The sequence below is a fragment of the Ricinus communis genome, chromosome 4 (assembly GCF_019578655.1).
Source record: "Ricinus communis isolate WT05 ecotype wild-type chromosome 4, ASM1957865v1, whole genome shotgun sequence".
Lineage (NCBI taxonomy): Eukaryota > Viridiplantae > Streptophyta > Magnoliopsida > Malpighiales > Euphorbiaceae > Ricinus > Ricinus communis.
In genome coordinates, this window is record NC_063259.1 from 29,560,753 (window position 1) to 29,583,534 (window position 22,782).

Sequence of the window (22,782 nt, forward strand, 5' to 3'; positions counted from 1 at the left end):
GCTCACTCTTTAAGTAAGTTATCCATTTTTCAAGATGTATTCAAGACGTCCATCGTGAATTCTATGATCTCTCCCTATCAGAAAGCATCAGTCCCACCACCGCCTCATAATCAGGGATGTGACTCTACTCCCACTTGCAATATCTGCTCCGACCTCCATCATCAAGTCCCAACTAACAAAATTTATGATCTCTAATCTGACCATCCCCCCTTTTCTCTTTATCCCAGAATTTCACATTTTCTTCTTCAATTCCTGACTCTTACTTTGCAAGTTATTTAATTGACTGACAATACCAAGAATAGTTTTTCCCTGTTTTGCTGCTAGCTACAACAAGTACATGCTTGACTTGAGGCTCACTTGCCAAATCCGTGCTCATCGCTAATACAGACAAGTTTCCTTGTATTCCATTTGGAGGCAATTCTTGCCAATGCGCCATAATAATATATAAGTATTTTATATTTTAAAATTAAATAATTACATATAAATAATTATTTAAAATTAACAAATATGTGTGAGTCATCTATCAGTTTAAAAAAAATTTCTTCATTTTCTTACTGATTTAAATATATTACTTCCAACCCACTCTAATAAGTTTATATATATATATATATATATATATATATATTTCTGTCCATTTTAAAATTTAATTTGTTATTTTTTAAATATTAATTTTATAGCTAATTGTCAAAAAAATTGATAATTTAAACTTTCCACCATCTTAATTTTGAAAGTGCACTTTTATGAATAATTGTTTTGAGTTATAATGCAAAAAGTCTCTTTTATTTGAACCTCCATAATTATATATATATTAATTTCTGAGACTTAAAATTTTTTTGACACGTATACTTAATTTTTGACACATAAAATTTTTATTTTGACATGTGTACTATTTTTTTTTTCATGTAGGATTCAAGTTTATATGTAATTTTATAGTTTTTTCTATTAATTGTTTGATTAATAAGTTACACTCTTAATTAAATACTAGCTCTAATTCTAAAAAATAGTATATTTATTATATTTTAATATTGTGTTAACTAATAAATAATTTTTTAAACTTATAAAAAAATAAATAATTTTCTAATCAGATAATAATACTAATTCTATCCTAAGAAATATTTTATTAATTATATTTTTACATTATATTAATTAATAAATAGTTTGCTAATCAGATTTTATTTTTAAAGATAGTATATTAATTATATTTTGATAATATATTAACTAATAACTTAGTTCTTTAATTAGACAATAATACTAATTTTAAAAAATAACATCTTAAATTATATTTTTAGTATTACATTTAATAATAAATTAATTTTTTAATTATATAATAAAATTTTAATCCTAAAAATAGTAATATCAATTATAATATGAACGTATATAATACTAAAATTAATTAATAAATATTTTTATATTATTACATTACTAAAATTTTAAGATTTTAAAAATTAAAAATATTTAAAAATAATTAGTTTGTTATTACTTTTTAAAATATTTTAAATTAATATTAAATATTAAAAAATTATTAAAATGTATCTAGATAGTTAGCTTGTTATTTTTTTTAAAATATTATATATTAATATTAAATAATAAAAAATTTATTAAATTGTATTTATCAACTTAATTTTATAATAAAAATGATAATAAATGACTTGTAAATATTAATTTAAAAAAAAAAGTATAGGGATAACATGAAAAATCGACGGGAGGAGTATAAAAGAATGATAGAACCACATCACTATTGCCACAGTCTTCCAACCTTTATTCAATGGAACCTGTTCTTCAGCTCAACCATGGTCCTCGTCTTCACACCAACTGCTCTTTTCCTTCTAATCTGCTACACAAACACCATCTTTTGATTCTTTTTGAACTCCAATGGCTTCAATCTCCTATGCCTATGATACAGCAAAAGTGGACACCCATTTTTCTACTCCTTTCTTTTTCTTGTTTTTTGGTTTTTGTCATTGTTAAAACCTACATTTTAAAGCCCTCTCCAATTTGCCTTGTAGACTTCTCATGTTTCAAGCCACCCAACTTCTGCAAAGTACCATCATCTAAGTTTCTTGAACATTCATCCATGATCGAATCCTTTGATTGTGAAAGTGTAGCTTTCATGGCCAAAATCCTCACTTCTTCAGGGCAAAGTGAAGAGACCTATCTTCCTCCAGCCTTGCATCACATTCCTCCGAAAACCGATTATCAAGAATCCATTAAAGAAGTAGAAATGGTTCTTTTCCCTGTTGTAGAAGACCTTCTCTCTAAAACTAGAGTCCCTCCTGATAACATCGACATACTTATAGTAAATTGTAGTGGATTTTGCCCCTCACCTTCCTTGTCATCTATCATTATAAATAAATACGCCATGAGAGCTGATATCAAGAGTTATAATCTCTCTGGCATGGGATGCAGTGCAAGTGCTATCAGCATTGACTTGGCTCATACCCTGCTGAAAATTCACAAGAAATCTTATGCACTCGTTCTTAGCACTGAAATCCTATCAACCGGTTGGTATTCTGGTAATGAAAAAGCCAAGTTGCTACTTAACTGCCTCTTCAGAATGGGCAGTGCAGCAATCTTGCTTACAAACAAAAGAGAAGCCGAAACATCATCAAAATACAAACTTTTATGCACAGTTAGAACCCAAAGAGCTTTTGAAGACAAGGCTTATCTTTCTGCTTTTCGAGAAGAGGATTCTGAAGGAAAACTCGGGGTTACACTCAAAACGGATTTACTCCAAGTAGCTGGAGAAACTCTCCGTTCGAACATAACAATTCTTGGTTCAAAAGTCTTGCCACCTTTAGAAAAAGTAAGGCATGGCATTTCAATAATTCGTAAGAGGTTTATTGACAAGTCAGGTGAGATATACGTGCCCAATTTCAAGACTGTGATAGACCATTTTTGCCTGCCAACTTCAGGTAGGCCAGTGATCAAACAGATAGCAAAAGCATTAAAGCTTGGCGAGAGAAACGTGGAAGCTGCTTTTATGACACTACACAGGTTTGGTAATCAATCTTCTTCTTCGCTTTGGTATGAACTAGCCTATTTGGAAGCTAAAGAAAGAATGAAGAAAGGCGACAAGGTTTGGCAACTCGGGATGGGAAGTGGGCCTAAAGCCAGTAGTGTTGTTTGGGAGTGTTTAAGGCCTATAATTGGGGAGTCTAATACGGGCCCATGGTCTGATTGTGCACATCAGTTCCCAGTTATGGCCATTGATTAAACTGGCTATGCTTGGTTATATTTACTAAAATGTGGCCGAAACCAATATATTGTTATTCCAGGAGGATATCTATATCTGTGCATCGAACTCCAGATGTATGAGATATATTTATTAGAATAAATAATTATATATCTACATTTTATTTAATTTTAAAGTATGAAATATTAAATAAATATCATTATAATACACATGATAAAAATTACCCTATACTCAATTAGCGTCAAGCCTATAAATGGTCTTTGTCTTGTAATATAAGAGGCAAGATTCGACTTCTAACTATATTAAAAATCAACACTACAGATTTACTTATTATTTTAACAACATTATATAAGATATAATTTAAAGCAACTAATTATTAAGCTTAGTAAAAAACATAATCTCGAATGATTCTTTCATTTTAATAGCAAATGGAGGCAACGTGCAATGATAAGCTGAAGAACGAACGGTCTAAAATAAGCGCCCGAGTTGGAACTTAAGCTTAAAACTGCCGGAGTTAATTTAAGTATGCACTTAAAACTGAATTAGCAACACATAGTGAGGTCGATGCTATTATTTGTATTGCATTGATGAGAACTTACCCGTCGACTCAAAATTTTTGTAATGCATTGATGTCAGTTCAGTCTTCAATGAGTGAGATTTAAAAGTAGCAGGGCTTCCTTCTGTAGACCCATTTTGATCCAAAAACTTTCGAGCTTAAATTTATAGTTTGTTTGACTATCTTTCTCTTTCCTTTGATTACAGCTCATATGCATACTCTTTCCTTTTCTTTCTCTTTTCACAAATCTTACGGTAGCTACAATTATGTCGTATGAAGTATTTCTTATCTCCATTTTCCCCATTAAGTTGTTTAATTAATAACTGTTGTATGTATATGGTATTTTAAAAAAAGTGGTTTTTAGATATTTATTAGGCTTGTAAATAGCAAACAGGATGTTAGCTCGTATGCACAGAAATGATCACCTTCTCTTTTTAACATCTAATATTCTCTTCTGTTAAATTTAAACTACTGGGTTTACCAAAAAAATAAATTAAAAAATCCAGAAGAGCATGCTAAATTCTAAGAGATTTCACATTTTCTGATTCTCCTGGGGTGAGATATACTTGCACGCCTCAGCCTTTATTTTATAAAACCTTTCTGTCTAGAATAATTCCAGAATGATGATACCCATCCTCCTTTTCATGAAGATATATCTCATCGTTCTGCATGCTGCTTTCAGTCTTGCTCCCCATTTGGACCAAACCAAAAACCCTTATCTTTCTTTGGACTGTCATCGGGAATATGAACACCAGGAAGATTCACAAACTTTTGCAACACATTACATTTCAAGTATAAAATACGTGTTTTCACTTTTCATTTTGAATGTGTGTCTCAAACAATACGGTGGCCATTTCATTACGAATAATATATAACAACATTAACAGTACTTTTTTTTTCTTCTAAATTTTTTAAAAGTATTACTTATATATTCATTCATTAAATTTAAAATAATATAAAAATTATCTTTTTTAATTTAAAAACTTAACATAACTGTTTATTTTATATTAAAAAATAAAAAAACACTTAAAGTACTTTGAAATTTTTTATAAATTTTTATTTGTAGTGCCTATCAGTCTTTTTTTCCTAAGATATTCCCTTTCTTGATATTAAAAAAAAATAAAAATGCACAACAAATGCACTAAACCACGGGATAAATGATATCTCTTCCAATCTCATAAACATTTTCTCATGATTTACCTCCAATATTATTCGAACCAGCTCAGAAACATTACGGATTTTCTCAACTTATTGACCATACAAAACCAGATTTATGAGCAATTGATCAATACTGCACAGTTCCCCAACTGGAGTGCCCAACTAGACAGGTGGTGGTAGTCTTTAAAGGCCTTCGCGCCGTTTAAGAATACCCAAAACGAAAAGGTCATGAGAGCTTTCAATGCAGGAAAAATTAAATGTGTGTTGAACCAACTGCCAGGAGCAGTAATTATAGAGAGAGGCTGGTCCTGACCCATACTACAACTTGTGGCTTTACTTCGTCTAAATCGAGTAGGACCCTCCTGCATGTAAAATAAAGAAGTGGGTGACAGAGACGGTGGTGGTGAACTGCGACAGCGGTGCACCATCTTTTGCTGTGTTCAGTAAGTAGGTGTCAGTTCGTTGGGACTTGAACTCGGAATCAAACATGCATGGCTTGGTCCCTTTGTAAAACAAATGCTAAATCTAATTTTTATGAGAGTCTCGCAAAGATAAAATGAGAAATCCCCCAAACGCAAATCCAATTACAGTACAAATTACAATGACTATTTTCACCTACCACTTCACAGCTGGAGCTGAGGGATACAAGGTTCACAAATATCTTTACAAAAGTAAAGAATTAAGAATCCATGTGTATACCACCGTTCTCAGCAAGATTTGATATTTTTCTTCTGCTTCAAAGCCACCTCTTGGCATGGTCCTCTACCACTCCACTAGTTTATGTTTATGGCACCTAAAACTACCCACAACAGTGTGCCATATAATTAAGGATCCTTTTGATCGGAAATGTCAATCTTGTACATTTGTCAGAATTACATATACTGTTGTACCATTTCTCCTTGAGATGGAAGTTCAATTTCCCAACAATAAGACCAAGGACAAGAAGAGAAAAACAAAGTTTATAATGCATTCTAGTTTTTATTTATATGAATTTTGAACATCAGATAATTACTTAAAGGAAAAACTCAGAAAACCAAATTTTCGTACCTTTGTTCAAGAAAGAAGTAGCAGTTAATAGTAGAGTTTATCAAAATATTTAAGAACCTGCATAACCCTTTGGATCTCAACATATCAAATAGACAAGTTGAAAAACTTTCATTTATCATCCATCATTCCTAAATTAGAATCAAACTCTAAACTCTTCTTCTATTTATTTTATAAAACTTACTTCCTTAACCATTTAATTTTACCGATCAGAGTGCTAAAGGAAAAAAAAAAAAACAAAACAAAAAAGATACACGGATTGGTAAGTACTCAGTACCTTTGCCAAAATCATTATTTTTCTTTTCAATATTTGATTTTTCTCTATATAAATAGAAAGCAATTCCTGATAATATGAAAGAAAGTTTATGATATGAAAGAAAGTGACTTCATTATTGTGTACGAAGAGTTTACTTTCAACTTTTTCCCCACATGGCAGTCCTGAACCATGTGCTCAAGCTTGTCCATGGTACATTTACAGGGTAGATTATACAAATACTGCCAATAATCACCGCTTCGTTCTAATACTCCTACTTTTCACCTGCCGAAGGGACAATATTACAGAGACATGGTAATCTATAAATTTTCCATTGCTAGTAACATAGAAACTTACTTCTATCAAATTTTTTAAAAAGTAAAAAATATATGTTTTCTCTTTTATGAACAAATATATATATACCATAGCTGTGCTTCCTGTGAATTCAGGGACCACATGATACAATTTTATCCTGCAAGACAAAGACCCCAACAGCATTTAAGGATTCTTCATAAAAGCATGTACTCTGTCCAAAATGATGCCCACAAAGTTCATTATCTCTGCTTGCTAATTACAAGCTAAAACTTAAATTTTCTCTTCATCATCAGAATCTTATTTGACTAATAACACCATCATAAGCTTGCTGTGATCCAGTTGAAAGTAATGTGCCGAGGACATTAAGCACATAGAAATGAATTAAAAGAAGCAGAGTTCTGCAAATGACCTTAACCAAATTACTAACTTCTTTCACCAGCCAGCTCTCCTCTCTCCATGGCATTCATGAAACAACCAACCACCATAATTACCTGAGAAACAGGACACTGTAATTGTCCCTTCCATCCTCTCTGATATTTCAAGCAGCAAGATCTCCACAAAACCTTCTGTTCTGCTCTTCCTCTTCTTTTCCTTCTCTTCAATCTCCTAAAACTCCTTTCTTAGCCTAGAATGTCCGGAGGACCACTAAGATGGCTGTTTTTCATTGTAACGAGCTATCTAGCCTTCATCGTTGTCCTCTCCTACCCTCTGAACAGACAGACCTACATTATCCAGATGGATAAGTATGCAAAACCAGAATCTTTCTCCAATCACCTTGAATGGTACTCCTCGAAAGTACAATCAGTATTGTCTAAATCTGAACATGAAGCCGATACAGACAACGATGAGAGGATAATTTATAGTTATCAGACTGTTTTTCACGGGGTTGCTGCCAAGTTGAGTGAAGAAGAAGCTAAGAGGCTAGAGGAAGCAGATGGTGTCGTGGCTATATTCCCAGAGACTAAATATCAGATACACACCACAAGAAGCCCTATGTTCCTTGGACTAGAACCACAAGACAGCACAAGTGTCTGGTCTCAAACAATTGCTGATCATGATGTTATAGTGGGAGTCCTAGACACGGGTATTTGGCCAGAGAGTGCAAGCTTCAATGACACAGGCATGACTACAGTGCCTGCTCATTGGAAAGGAACCTGTGAGACAGGCCGAGGATTTGGAAAACACCACTGTAATAAAAAAATTGTCGGTGCAAGAGTATTTTACAAAGGATATGAAGTTGCTACTGGGAAAATCAATGAGCAAAATGAATACAAATCACCAAGAGATCAAGATGGCCATGGGACTCATACGGCAGCCACAGTTGCTGGTTCTCCGGTGCATGATGCCAATCTATTGGGGTATGCATATGGAACAGCAAGAGGAATGGCCCCCGGCGCAAGAATTGCGGCTTACAAGGTTTGCTGGGCTGGTGGGTGTTTCAGCTCAGATATTCTGTCGGCAGTTGATAGGGCAGTGTCTGATGGAGTGAATGTTCTCTCTATATCTTTGGGTGGTGGGGTTTCATCTTATTATCGTGATAGTTTGTCCATAGCAGCTTTTGGGGCGATGGAGATGGGCATTTTTGTTTCATGCTCTGCCGGGAATGGAGGGCCTGACCCTGCCAGCCTCACAAATGTTTCACCATGGATCACCACAGTTGGTGCCAGCACCATGGACAGAGATTTTCCAGCAACTGTTCATCTGGGGACTGGGAGAACGTTAACTGGGGTATCACTCTACAAAGGACGGAGGACTCTTTTGACAAACAAGCAATATCCTCTGGTTTATATGGGTAGTAACTCTAGCAGCCCTGATCCAAGTTCTCTGTGTCTGGAAGGAACCCTGAATCCACATATTGTTGCTGGAAAGATTGTAATATGTGACCGTGGTATTAGTCCAAGAGTCCAAAAGGGCCAGGTAGCAAAAGACGCAGGAGCAGTAGGCATGATTTTGACAAATACAGCAGCAAATGGAGAAGAGCTGGTTGCAGACTGTCACCTATTTCCAGCCGTTTCCGTGGGCGAGAGAGAAGGGAAATTGATAAAACATTATGCTTTAACTAGACGGAATGCGTCTGCAACTCTAGCTTTTCTTGGTACGAAAGTGGGAATCAGACCATCTCCAGTGGTGGCAGCATTTTCATCTAGAGGACCAAACTTCTTGAGTCTTGAGATTCTGAAGCCAGATGTTGTTGCACCAGGTGTGAACATTATTGCTGCTTGGACTGGTGAAACAGGTCCTTCAAGCTTGCCGACAGATCATCGGAGGGTGAGATTTAACATACTGTCTGGAACTTCCATGTCATGCCCACATGTCAGTGGAATTGCTGCATTGCTCAAGGCTAGGCACCCAGAATGGAGTCCAGCGGCAATAAAATCTGCTCTGATGACAACAGCTTATGTTCATGATAACACCCAAAAGCCACTGCAAGATGCCTCGACAGATGCTCCTTCCAGCCCATATGATCACGGTGCAGGGCACATAAATCCACTGAAAGCTCTAGACCCAGGTTTAATTTATGATATTGAAGCCCAAGACTACTTTGAATTTCTATGCACACAAAGGCTATCAATAACACAGCTGAGAGTTTTTGGCAAGTACGCAAACAGAACTTGCCAAAAATCCTTATTAAGTCCAGGAGATCTGAATTATCCAGCTATCTCTGCTGTGTTCACGGACAGTAACACCATTTCAAGTTTGACTCTTCACAGAACTGTTACCAATGTTGGCCCTCCAACTTCAACATATCATGCAGTAGTCTCTAGATTCAAAGGTGCAACTGTCAAAATTGAACCAAAAACCCTGAAGTTCACTGCCAAAAACCAGAAACTATCTTACAGGATTACCTTCACCGCAAAATCTAGGCAAATAATGCCAGAGTTTGGGGGACTGGTATGGAAAGATGGAGTTCACAAAGTAAGAAGCCCAATTGTTCTTACATGGCTGACACCAATATAAATTGTGCCGCAGTATTCAAAATTGTCCCACAATAATCGAGTTGTTTTAAAGAGCCAAGGAGGCTCTATCATTTTCATTATATGCAATGTAGTTTCTTTTCTCTGTTTTCTTGCAGTAATATATCCTGAGTTCTTCTGATAAGAACACAACTAAAAAAATTACCTTGACAGAATTTGCAAGCATACACCCACTGATTTAATTTTACATAAAATCTATCGATATTAGTTGACGCTTTATGTATACTCTATAACTAATAGGAAATAGGAGAATAATTGCTTTATGTATACACTATAACTAATAAAAGAGTGAAATGAAATGTATAAATATTTTATTGGATAATTGATATATATATATTTTAATTTGATATATAATTAGATACATGTACCAAGTTTAGATAATTTCAAATTTAATAATTGACAAAAACTTTTCAAATTCAATCATGGACTAATCTCCGGAAGAAAATGAATTGAAAGAGGAATATGTGAAATTTGGCAAGAATTCTCTTATCTCAATTGGGCAAGTATCCTGAAATTTCAATCTCAAATTTTTCTGAAAAGAATAAAATTTTTTAGTTCTTTCAAGCAAACTTGACTTGGCTTCATTTCTTATTTTATGTTTCTCTTATCTTTTCAATTTATTTGCCAACTTCAAATTCTTTTTACCTTTCATATATAGAAACACTAGTTTTCATGCCTGCACTTTGTGCACTTAAATTGTTTAGTTTTCATGTCAGGAAAGACATACATTTGTCTCCACCCTGGATTTATAGGCTTGGGCCTTGGGGCTTCTTCTCCCAATTGGTACTGCCTGTATTTCGTCTTCATTTTTGGGATTGAAACTTTGAAGTAAAATGATTTCATTTTCATTAAAAGAAAAAAGTAAAAAAGTAGAAAGACAAATAATGTGGGCCTCAAAAAGAAAAAGAAAAAGAAAAAGAAAAGTGAAAATGTTCCAATCAAACTTGTTAATAGATGCCCAAACAGGCTACAACACCGAACGGCACATCGTTTGGTTCCAAGTCCAGGTGTTGACTTGTTAGATATGCTGACTGCCATCTGTTTATCTCACTACTGTATTTCTTTTTTTCTTTTATATGTCTATAATTTTGAAAGCTCTACTGCCTTCAAAGTAAAAGGACCATTCTTCCTTAGGATAACTCCAAATTTCCACTCTGTTTTTTACTAACACTTTATTGCTCATGGACTGACCCATAAATTAGATCGTAACCTAACTCTCAGGGAGAGAGTTGGTATAAATTAATCTTTTAATCAATATGGAATATGGTATTATTATTATTATTATATATAATTTCAGTTAAATAAAATTGGTTCTACTTTTAGATAATCCTTTCTTCTTTAAATTATGACCTTATGGTTTTATTCCTTATGAAGAAATGGGCTTTAAAAAAATTTATATTAAATCTTATAAAATCTAAGTCTTCTCAATTTTTGATTAATAATAAAATTACTTTAAAGATATATATATATATTTTTCAGAGTAATTTTGTAATAAATTAATTTTTTAAAAAATAATTTTATCACCTATACTACTTTTTCATATAAAACAAAATTATTATCAAATTTATTTTTGAAATAGAATTATGAAATTACAAAATAATATAAACAAAAATTGAACACTCCTAGAAAATTAAAGGAACAAAATGACTCTTAAGCCGTTTAATAACACGTACAATTTGTTTTTAACAAAAGCTAGGATGGTTTTGAAGGAAAAAAAGATTACAAAGATAAAGCCTGCATATAAGCTAAATAATATGTTTGTTTCCTGTAGAGAATTTTCTTTTAATCTTTAAATTTTTATTTTTTTTTATTTTCATAAAAAATTTATACAATTTATATTTTATAATTTTTTTTATTTTTTATTCAAATAATATTTTAAATATAATAAATAAAAGATAGTCTTAGAATAAATTATTTGAGAAGAAATAATTTCTTTTATAAAAGAAAATGTATTAAATTTAACTTTTGAAATTTTTTAAAATTTATCTATAATTTTAAAATAAAAAGAACTGTTTTTTATTTATATTTTAAAAAAATCAGAAGTAAATATGAAATTTTATTTTATATTTTTATATAAAACTGATATAATTTTTTAGAAATGAACAGGCAGTGAGTATTGAGTATTAACCTAGCTGTGTTGGGTCGTTTAACCATTGTTGCAGGTCCAGCTACTGACTATGGTACACAATTCATTTTCCATCCACTTTTCCTATTATTTTTCAAATCTGAAAAGTAAATAGTTTTCTCATAAAAAAAGTGAATTATTTTTTCCAGTTTCATACTTAAAAAGTAAATAAACTTCGAAGGAAGCATTAATATCAAGAAAGGTAAAGTGACAGCCGGTGGTTTCGAAACGTCATCATAGACTTAATTACATGTGCGCTTTAGTTATGAACAAAAGTTGGGGATGACCGCTTCACCCTTCAAAGTCCAGTGACGCTAGCCTTCCTCTCTTTCCATAAAGTCTCCGACGTGTCAATGCTGGATCATACACGACGCTGGCGCTGCTCTGGTTCTCTCTAATGCCGCCACGTGTGTACTGCAACGCAATTTCAGGGGAGAGGAAAATTTTGAAGAAAAGAACACACCATCTGTGGGCCACTGCGACCTTTAGAACAAACGTGGGGACTTCCTATTCGTTCACTTTTTAGAAAAAAAAGTATCCGGGCCTACACTAGTCAGGCTTGTATGACACGTGTCCCCTATCCATATCCCGGAAACCTTGATATGTCCCGGTAACCATTTGGAGGTGAGAAAATGACTGGTTGAAAGGACACGTGGCAGAAGGTAAGGCAATGGTGGTCGGTGACGGGCACCGAGGGCAGAAAGGTCTTGTAAGCTGGCTTGCCCATGATGCTTACACGAGAAATAGAGAAAACACAACACGTTGTTGTTTCTTTCTTACCTCTCTCAGAAACGGAAACAAAGAGAAAAAGAAAAGAAAAAAGCAATCTTTCTTCTATATGTCTTTACTTGGTTTTCGCTATGGTTCTGTGTGCGTTTTTATTCGGTCGTAAGAATTGCTTATGGCGACGTGACGTCGCCTGAGATTTCATCATTTTTAGTTGAGTTTTGACGTCGAATGACGGACGTTTGTAGAAGAATGCTGAGCGATGATGATGATGATTCCCCTGCCAAATGCAGAGAGCGACGTCGTAGGAGAATTGAGATGAGAAGGCTCTCTTCTTTACCCGTCTCTGGTACGCCATCTCCGGCGAGTAAAAGCCAAGTAGAGAGCTCGAATTCTGTTGCTAACGAGAAGCAGATTAAGATTGTTGATGGCGTAGAGAACGAACCGACGTTTGGAACTATGTCAGTTGCAGGAAGATCATCTGACATGGAGGATGCAGTAGCTGTACGCATCAGTCTTTGCAAGCCGGACATTAATAATCGGAGGCCGGTGCATTACTTCGCTGTCTATGATGGTCATGGCGGTTCTCATGTAAAGTTTATTCATAGTTGAACAATTTTTTTTGTCAAATGTTATCTCGTTGATAGTGTCGAAGTTAGGGACAATTTTGTCATTTGAGAATCTATTTGATAAATAGGGCTCAAATTATTTTCCCCAACGTGCAGGTGGCAGCATTATGCAGGGAAAGGATGCACGTGGTGTTAGAGGGAGAATTGATGCGCACGGACCACACTGATAATGGCGAGAGTGGGGAAGGTAGGGGTAAGAGCAGCAGCCCGAAGGAGCGTGAATTCCGAGAAGGAAAGTATGGATGGGAAGAGCAGTGGAAGAGTGTGTTGATCCGAAGCTTCAAGAAAATGGATGAGGCGGCATTATCCACGTGCGCGTGTGGCAGCATTGGGTTCGACTGTGGGTGCCACCCTATGGAGGTGGCGCTTGGCGGATCAACTGCTGTTGTGGCAATCTTAACCCCGGAGCACATTATTGTTGCGAATTGTGGTGATTCACGCGCCGTCCTCTGCCGAGGTGGTAGGGCGATTCCGCTGAGTGTTGATCACAAGGTTAGTTTTGTAATTCGAACATACTACGACGCTACTCTCTGGTTATACATACTTGATGATTGTGAAAATAAATGCGTTTGCCACCTGTCGTGTGTAGACCAGGTCAAGGTGGCCTTGTGTTTCTCTTGGGTAGTGTTGTCTGTCGTCTTGCGGAAAGCTTGAAATTGTTTAGAATTGTTTGATGTACCATTCCTTCTTCTTTTTCTTTTCGATGATGCCATTTACAGGAGGTTAGCTCAGAATGAGCATTTGTATAGGAAACAATCTCTCCTAATTAGGATGATTTATTTAATTATTTTCCTTTTCGGAGAATGTATTGATAAGGCGCATTCTAAGAGTTCATGAAAGACCAATTGCATGGAGTCCAGCTCATACATTTGTAATAGGTTCTTGGTCCTGCTTGCCAAGGTTATTAATTTCTTTTAATTTGGGTTCATTCTGGTAACTAAAAAGCATGACTTTTTAGCTAGTGCCCCTTTTTTCCAAATGCAAAAAGCTCAGTAGATTCTTGTGTAATGGTGCCTTTGTACAGTTATGGCAATCTGTGTCCATGCTAGTTTGCTAGGCAAATGTCATTAGTTGTTCGCTTTCCAATCCAAAGGTTTGCATGTTGCGTTCATATTTTATCGATTGTCCACGGTGCTAATCTTATAGCACCTCTTATTTCATATTTAAATTAGAAGCTTTCTTTACATTTAGCACTTCATTGCTTTTTTTTTTTTTTGGAAAAAGCTTAATTAAATAAACTTATTGAAAGCTCTTCCTAATTTTGCTTGCAGCCAGATAGATCAGATGAATTTGCAAGGATTAAAGCTGCTGGGGGTCGTGTCATCTTTGTAAATGGGGCTCGAGTTGAAGGAATTCTTGCTATGTCCCGAGCAATAGGTAAATGTTCTAGGTTCAATGAACTATCATTCTGTTTTAATTAGAAGTATAACTCTTACGTGATGTGAAAACCCTATGTTATTTTGCTAGATGAATTCCATGTTTTTTTATCACATCATTGTATGTACTCCAACAAAGAATTCCTTGTTGGGTTAGAAACTTTGGTCATTATCATTTGACTAGAGACGCACAAGAAAATCATGCTTTGAGAATTCATAGTAATGGGCTTGCTTGTGTTCTTACACACATGTGCTTGATAATCTGTTCCCTGTGTTGGATAGATTTTCTAATGAGAGGGTTATTCATGTTGGAAATATTTTATTCTATTTTATTCTATAAATATCTTGATGATGTGCATTTAACATTTTTCTGGCTAAGGTTTGTTTGAGGGTGAGTGCAGGTTGCGCATTATTCTGCTTTAACCTTTGAATAGTCTTTTATTTTAAGTGAAGATCTGATTGCTGTTTCAAAAGTCGATGTTGTTCAACCGGGTAAATTTCTAGCAGTGCATTATGTATATAATATGTTCGTACCTTTTATTTTAATTATTAATCACTTGAATTGTTATTAAGTTTCACGGAGTGGGCAGACAATTTGTATCTGATTCAGGGATTGCTAACTCTCTTTGTTGGCACTGCATTTTTCTAATTTTGAGTTTGTAAATTGCTCAAGGCTGAAACTATGGACTTAGTTCTTTATTTTCTAAAATAGAACATTAATTCATTGACTAATCAGTATGGTTTATTCTTCAATTTTTGTTTTGTGAATTTATTAATTGGGTTCTAGGACAAAAAAGTTTTTGCATGAGGCAAGGGAATTTCAATCTCTGAATTATGGTTATGGGACCTAATTCAACTCAAGTAAAGGAATGATTCTTATCCTAGATGTCGCTCTCATAATAATGGCTGTTGGAAATCAATTGAAGATCCATGATGGATGCCATGGTTTCTGTAGTTTTCAATCTTCTGCGACCAGTCTCTTTTCTCAGGTTGAAAAGTAGCAAAGCAGACATTTGACATAAAAAGTTATTGGAGTATGGTGGCGCAAAGACATTGGAAGACTGAAACAAATGAAGCTAGCTACAAAAGTGTTGATTGTTCGATTTTCTTTTTAAATTTTTTTATTTGAATCTATAGGTTACATAAGTGGGGGTTGTTCTTGCCCATAACATGATCACCCTCTCAACACTGCTCAATAGGATTCAATTGTGAGATTCACAAGTTGAAATCTTAAGTTTAAACTATTGGGGCATCTTCTTTGCAAACATGGTGTATGGTTTATTCTATTTGACATAGCGACATGTCATTTCAAATATTTTCTGGTTGCTTCTTGATAATCAACCAAAGTACAGTGTCATTAATAGATTTAGAGTAGGTTCTTAAACCTCTTCCATTAAGATATCATTGTTCATCTTATCTTGTAGTGGATTTTAAAGGATATCTTGTGTACGCATTTTGGTAGACCCAAGGTTGCTTGGGTTAACAACATATAAAAGATTATATTCAAATTATATTTTTGGGTTGCTACCGTGTCAAATGGTGAAAATGTGCTATACATGCTAATAGGTCAACACTTAGTCATCACTCTCTTTGATTTACCTTATATCTTTAAAGAAAATTTTTGACAAAAGGAGAAGTGATGAGGCGCTAATACTAAGAGTTTAGCTTACACTAGGCATAGTGTTATTGAAGGATGATCTAAATTATTTACTCTGTTTCTATTGGTTAACCGTGTAGAAAGATGCCGACCTAGTGAATCAAGTACTAGATGAACACCTTAGAAATATAAGATTTTTTTGGGACATTATATTTTGGTGTCACATACCGAATTTTATTGAAGGTGATTCTTTAATAACTTGCGAGTGTTTAGAGGTTAAATTTTAATGGCATATACCATAGTGTTGAAGCCAATCCCTATACATTGTAATAAAAGCACGGTTAAATTTGCTTATAAGAGATATAGTGTTAAGCTTTGAATTCTGGTCACACTAAGAGTTTGATATGTGGTTAATATGTGGCGTCCACATGGAGTGCTACTGATATAGTGTTAATACTACAAACTTTACTCGTGATGTCAAATTCAATGCTAACAGATGCTTTAGGCTTAATGGATGTTTTGGGCATTGTCCGAGAGTAAGCTTTGAGAGAGATGAACAGTTTTAGCATAAAAATGCAAAACCGTTAGCAAGCATCCTGTAATGGTGTGAGGTATTGCTAAAAGCATTAGATTTTGTATTCTTTCAATTTGGACAATAAAATAGTGCTCTATAAAACTAATTGCTAGAAATTTCATTGAGGTTGAATGATAAATGTAAGCATGAGAGAATAATCTCTAATCAAATGATTGACTTAACACTTTCGGCAGAATTAATGTGACGGAAATATATGTCGGACAAGAATTAACGTGAACGAAATCTACGTTGGATACGAATTAATGTCACCGAAATCTACATCAGACATGAACTAAGTTGATGGAAATCTATGTTAGACATGAACTAATGTTAAGGAACTCTCCGATTGACATGAATTAAGGTGAGGGAACACTTAAGTAGACATGAACTAAGGTGAAGGACTTCTTGGATAACTAGATTGCAAATATGAGGGAAAGCTACAAGCTATTAAAACTATTCATAAGTGAGAACTAGATGGAGAGTCTTGTGACATTTAAATTGGTGCTCATCTTTCTAATAATGTTGTAACAAAATGTGCGTTGGGGATAATGAAAAGTCTGGGCCAAGTGTTAGGGTAAGCACTTAACCAAACCTTTGATGGAAATGCCTTTGCCTAGGAGTACATAGGCGTGTAAGGCGATGCCTTTTTAGGAGTTTAGTTGAGCCGCATTTAGTGGTTAGGCTGAAAAAGCTTATGCTTTATTCAGGCAGTAAACGTAAGAAGGCACGTGCTGCATTCAGAGTTTTGGATGCGTAATATTTGACCTCAGGTAAAGAAATCGGGAAAAAGGACAATTAATGTGGTCTAGATTGTGTCAAATTAGCTTCTTGTTTTTATTTCTTTTTCTTTTGCAACTTGTGATTCTTTTTGCATTTATTCACTTTCCTTTTTTCTCTTTTCTCCATCTCTTTTCTCTGTCGGCAATTTTTTTAATTGGAATTCTTTTTAATGTAATACAGTTGTATTACAATAAATTAGCCATTTTTTGCACTTTATAGCTCCATCTCCTAGTCATATATAATGCGAAATTTGAATTTCTATACAAGTGTGTTTTGTTAGAATTATCTCAAGATGGGTAACACACTAACTGTATCAACTTGCTGTTTTACCTGCTTTTACTCGAGAAAATTTCCAACGTGGCACACGTTGTAAGTATTGCAAGAAGGAAGCGCATGAATTCTTGGAGAAAGAGGGACTGGAGAAGAATTTATTCAGTTTACTTCTTGTCGAAATGATTATACATGGAACCATCCTATCTGTTTTAGTTATTTATCTATTACCTTGATTAAAGTCTCTTACGCTTTTCCAGGTTCTTTTATTTGGCCTAGGATAGTTATTGTTATAATATTAGTTTTAGCTGCATGCTTTAATACTCTCTTACTTTTCTAGTTTAATTGCAATTGATAATGCACTTGATGATTATGAGCGTGCCTTTTAACTTTCATGTTATCTTCATTGATGAGAATCAGATGCTCATGTGATTGTTCCATTAAAGTTACTGTACATCTTGGGGGCATAAAACTCCCTAACCACAAGATACTCTGCGCAAGAATGAGTTGTGCTGGTTGTAGTTAGGAATTTTGGCTGTTTCTGTATCAATCTGGTCCAACCACAGAGCGCCCAAGTTGAGAGCTGAAATCGGACAAGAACCACCCACATGACGAATGTTGGTAGTTTGGGTTTGTTTGTCCTGCAACATTTTCAACATAGTTACTGTAAAAAATCTTGCATGGTTACTAATGGTGGTGCATTAGCATGTAAGGATTTAAATAGAAGTGTCTCATCTTTTTGGTAATTTGTTTAGCAAAAGTTAAATGAGTACTTGTTTAATTTTTTATTATTTACTTTTGATAATGCAAATAATTTGGTTATTATAGCTGCTGAAATGAATCCTCTTTGGACTTTCTGGCAGAAGAAGGGAATCTTGTTTTACTGTTAACTGTGAGCATTCCTCACAAGCAGGGATAAATGTTATAGCATTTTTACTGTACCATCAGGTGACAATTTGATGGTGACATACGTATTATTTGCTTCTATGTTTGTTGACCCTTTTGATTGGTATGTATTCATTCATTCTTTTGGTAGCAGCAGCACACGATTTATATGGTTATAGGAAATCCCAATTGGTATAATAATGTTTGCATGCCTGCTCACTTTTTCTTTTGTCTTGATCAGGGGACAAATATTTAAAGCCAGTTGTGACATCAGAGCCGGAGATAACCTTCACAAGACGAGAACCAGATGACGAGTGCTTAATACTTGCTAGTGATGGTTTGTGGGATGTATTGTCAAGCGACTTGGCTTGTGAGGTAGCTTCTGAGTGCCTGCGAGAGGGAAGTCCTACTGTAGCAAATGCAAGGCCTAATATGGAAGATGAGGAAGGTGGGGCGTTATATCCATCTCGGAGCATATTGGCAGCTGCGATTCTCACTCGCCTTGCTTTGGGACGGAGAAGTGCTGATAACATCAGTGTGATCGTCGTTGATCTTAAGAGGGAGCTGATGCCTTAAAGAGGATGAAATGGAGTGTGACTTGATGTCAATATCAACTTTGTATAGTTGTCTCGAGGAAACACCATGCATAAGATAGGTTCAATTGGGGGGATAAAAATCTTTTCATACATTGAATGTGTTAATTTAACTCTATTCTCTTTTGACTATGCGAAGGCGGAATCAGTTTTCAATCAGTTTTACGAATGCTTTAGTTCTGCTTTACTATGTTTCAAGCATCGAACAATTGTTTTGCAAGCATTAGATATACCAATTTGTCAAAAGATGGTGTCAAAATTTTGTTGCTTCATTCGCAGAGTGATAATGCGGTTTGCGGGAATGCACAAATCATTCTCAATCTGGTGCTGTAGGATTGTTGGGTGTCCCAAGTCCTGTGGTAAGATTTTGGTAGCGTCACTGTCACTGTCATTGTCACGAACTATCCTGATCACTGGAAACTATAACACACGTGAGGATGTTTGTGCAAAGTGTTCTTTCCTCTGTAGATGGGCAACCATTTAAGCGCGGGGGCTGACCCTATAGTGAACATAAAGAATCTGAGGTTCTAGTTCCCATTGAAATGGGCACAGCAAGTTGAACTGTACCATCTGCTTAAGAAACAGACTCAACGACATCAACCAGACTCGAACAACATCCATAGTTGTGCTTTTGACTGTCTGATGATAAATCTCCAGAGTGTAAAGACTAGACTTGTGCCGCATTTGTTGGTGATTGGTTCTTGAGTGGGGCCATGCCCACAGCAGGCAAGAGTCTACTTTTTTGTATGTTTAGAAAACAAAAACAAAAACAAAAACAAAAATTCAAACAGTTTGTTTTTTTTATCTATTATGGTTTTCAGGTGGTTGTTTGATGCGGATATACATCGACTTCATCAACCCATCAGTAGTGTCGATTTGATGATCGCTGATCAATGTCCACACTTCGTGACCTTGTCGTCGACGACTTATATTCTCCAGCAAAGGAAAAGGCTGCCGACAAAAGTTCCTATAATAACCGTTGGACGCCTCTACAGCGACGCATTCGTCATCTGCTCGCCGCAGCTAAATTTAAGCTTCTGCTGGGCCTTTGTGTGCTATGCGTCGCCGTTTTTATGACTTCCAAGATTAGCTTTTTAATGGACTGGATTCCTGAAGAATCTTCTTCCTTTTCTTCTCCTTCTAAGTACCTTCTTCTTCTAAACTTTTATTTCTGTTTATTGGAACCTGTAATTCTTAGTTTCGAAAATGCTTAATAATCACCACCCACTTCAACTATACCAATGATTTCCCCGTTTTCTGAAACAATTACCATATTAGATTGCTTTGCTAGCAATATTTGATGATGCACTTAATTTCCCATATTTTTATTATGTCGAACACGCAGGGGAGGCTACACAGTGCTTATTAACACGTGGAAGAGAAATTCGCTTTTAAAACATTCGGTTGCTCTCTATGCTTCCTGCGGTGATACCGTTGCCATACATGCGGTGTGGGGCGAGACTGATCCGCCATTGTTGAGCTTGAAAGCTTATTTTAAAAGAATCGTGTTTTCCAAGTCGGGAAGGCCCAACTTAAAATTCGATATTAACAAAGGAAGATAACTTAAACAATAGGTTCAAACCTATTGCAAATGTTAAAACCGATGCCTTCTCGGTTGATGATGATGTCATCGTTCCATGTTCTGCTCTGGATTTTGCTCTCTCTGTGCGGCAGACTGCCCCTTCTGCTATGGTTGGATTTATACCTCGCATGCATTTGCTGGATAGCCAGGTTTGTTGTTTTTCTCATTAATTTATCTTCAAGGTTATTCATTTTCTAAGGAAAATCTTGTTACAAATTTTTGTGTCTACTGTCTAATGCAATTCAAGTTTGCGATTGCCTTTCCAGTTACTGGCAGGAGTGAGATTGGCGCATTTTAACATATTTAGTTAACAAGATTTAGAAAAAAAAAAAGACGCTGCAATCTATATCCCTTTTTGTTGTTTTTCTTACTGTGTGCATTCCATATCATACAGATATAAGCAGAGATTGTCAATTCTTTATTAGCAGTTTTTGGAGGTATTGATTATGCTTCTGGAAACTGAACTTCAAATCCATGCTATTTGTGACAATTTGTTCAAAAAGTATTCAGTACTCTTTGGTCTACAGTGCTGATGCAAGGTGTGGTTATGAACAGAGGAGCAGTATTTCATAAATTACATTGGAATAATGAAGGATTGAACGGCTAAATAATTCCTGACTTCTGATTGATCTTGGAATGATACTAAATATGTACTCTTGCATCCTTGGAATGTGATAACTTGCTATTTAGGCTGATTAGGCGTGATTAGCAAAACAGCTTATCAGGAAAATTTTTGAAACTGCTTTTAAAGTTTCAGAAAATACCATCTTCTCTTCAAGGCAGATTCATTGAGCAGGGTGTAATAGTCTCCATGTGGTGGATATAATATTCTTAGAGCTAATACTTGGCTATTCTCTGCTTCTCTTTGACAATGGAGTAGCTTCATTTATGGACATTTATGCATGTTTAAACCTTCAGATTTCACTCTCCATCCCTATCTAACGCAGAAGAATGGTGTCCCATATTATAAGTATGGAGGGTGGTGGTCCGTTTGGTGGACGGGTGCCTACAGTATGGTTCTCTCAATAGCTGCATTCTTTCATAAGAAGTATTTGGACTTGTATGCCCACACGATGCCTAAACCAATACAAGATTATGTAGCACGAGAAAGGCATGCACATGACTTCTATTTTTTCAGTTTTGCTCCATAATTTTGTTCGTCAAAGGAAGATTGTCTTTTCTTCCTGTTCGCCTCAGGAACTGTGAAGATATTGCAATGTCTTTTCTTGTTGCCAATTCCACAGGTGCTCCGCCAATTTGGGTCAAAGGTAATGGCTTCTCAATCCTTTTTTCATCTGAGCATTTATTTCCAAAATTATAGTTGCATATGCTGGATAAGCCTTTAGATAATTGTTGTCCTAATTAATAACTTCTTAGTATTCTGGGCTTGCTATTGCTTAAAGCTGATTTGGGGGAGCACCCGATTCCCAGCTAAGGTCTCCCTTGTAAACGTGACTCAACGTAGAACGTTTGCAGTTATTCTTAACAAGACAAGCACATAGATGTTCTTAATGACTTGAATAACTTTTTAACATAGCTACATCATCGCTGATGGAAATTCTATCTGGATAGCTCCCCTGCAATTTTCTGTTTTATTGGCACACATTCAAGTGTGATTCCTGCTTCAGAAATGCGCGTCTCATGTTTCAATCCTGACAATGACATTGTCAACAAAAAGGAAGCTACTGGTGATTGAAGAGCAGGCTACACGATATTTAAAACGGAACAACGTTTTACAGGCTTCAGTTGTGAAATTTCAGGGAAGATGCATGAGATTGGATCATCAGGTATAAGTAGTGTCAAAGGCCATAGTGAGAGGAGAAACAAATGCCTAAATGACTTCATATCGCTGTATGGACTGTACATCTTGTTTCGACCAGTACAAAAGCTTTAGATGCAAAACAAGTATGGTTCTGGTAGCTGTGAGGTGGGATTTCTTTGGAGCCAAGTGTTCCTGGATTCACTTGGAGCAGGCTGTCCTCTGTTCCAGATGCGGTCAGGTTCTGCATCATACTTATATTGTAAGTAGGTTTTAAGAAGGAGACCTCGGACTAGCAAGATGTTAAAATGAATCCATTCTGAATGTGACGGTGTGTTTTTCTGGATAAGATTTTCATGCGAACAAACTGAACTCTGTACATTAAAAACATT

General features: G+C 35.4%; 3 protein-coding genes and 1 pseudogene across 3 annotated transcripts; all 4 read left to right on the plus strand.

Annotated features, from left to right (window-relative positions):
- Positions 1-1,733: 1,733 nt before the first annotated feature.
- LOC8266006 (3-ketoacyl-CoA synthase 5) lies at positions 1,734-3,349 on the plus strand. Its single transcript, XM_002510839.3, has one exon. It carries the CDS (start codon positions 1,766-1,768, stop codon positions 3,212-3,214), a length of 1,449 nt encoding a protein of 482 aa, XP_002510885.3. The 5' UTR covers positions 1,734-1,765; the 3' UTR covers positions 3,215-3,349.
- A 3,097-nt stretch (positions 3,350-6,446) lies between these two features.
- On the plus strand, positions 6,447-9,618 carry LOC8266005 (subtilisin-like protease SBT1.3). The gene has a single exon (XM_002510838.4). It carries the CDS (start codon positions 7,150-7,152, stop codon positions 9,475-9,477), a length of 2,328 nt encoding a protein of 775 aa, XP_002510884.1. The 5' UTR covers positions 6,447-7,149; the 3' UTR covers positions 9,478-9,618.
- A 2,756-nt stretch (positions 9,619-12,374) lies between these two features.
- LOC8266004 (probable protein phosphatase 2C 75) lies at positions 12,375-19,208 on the plus strand. Its single transcript, XM_002510837.4, has 4 exons — positions 12,375-12,936; positions 13,071-13,466; positions 14,246-14,351; positions 18,698-19,208. Exons 1-4 carry the CDS (start codon positions 12,577-12,579, stop codon positions 19,030-19,032), a joined length of 1,197 nt encoding a protein of 398 aa, XP_002510883.1. The 5' UTR covers positions 12,375-12,576; the 3' UTR covers positions 19,033-19,208.
- A 138-nt stretch (positions 19,209-19,346) lies between these two features.
- On the plus strand, positions 19,347-22,739 carry LOC8266003 (annotated as a pseudogene).
- Positions 22,740-22,782: the final 43 nt, after the last annotated feature.

Coding starts and splice junctions, on each gene's coding strand:
- LOC8266006 (XM_002510839.3), top strand. CDS start 1,766: ATGGAACCTGTTCTTCAGCTCAACCATGGTCCTCGTCTTCACACCAAC.
- LOC8266004 (XM_002510837.4), top strand. CDS start 12,577: ATGACGGACGTTTGTAGAAGAATGCTGAGCGATGATGATGATGATTCC. Junction 12,937..13,070: donor ATGGTCATGGCGGTTCTCAT/GTAAAGTTTATT, acceptor CCCAACGTGCAG/GTGGCAGCATTATGCAGGGA. Junction 14,352..18,697: donor TGCTATGTCCCGAGCAATAG/GTAAATGTTCTA, acceptor TGTCTTGATCAG/GGGACAAATATTTAAAGCCA.
- LOC8266005 (XM_002510838.4), top strand. CDS start 7,150: ATGTCCGGAGGACCACTAAGATGGCTGTTTTTCATTGTAACGAGCTAT.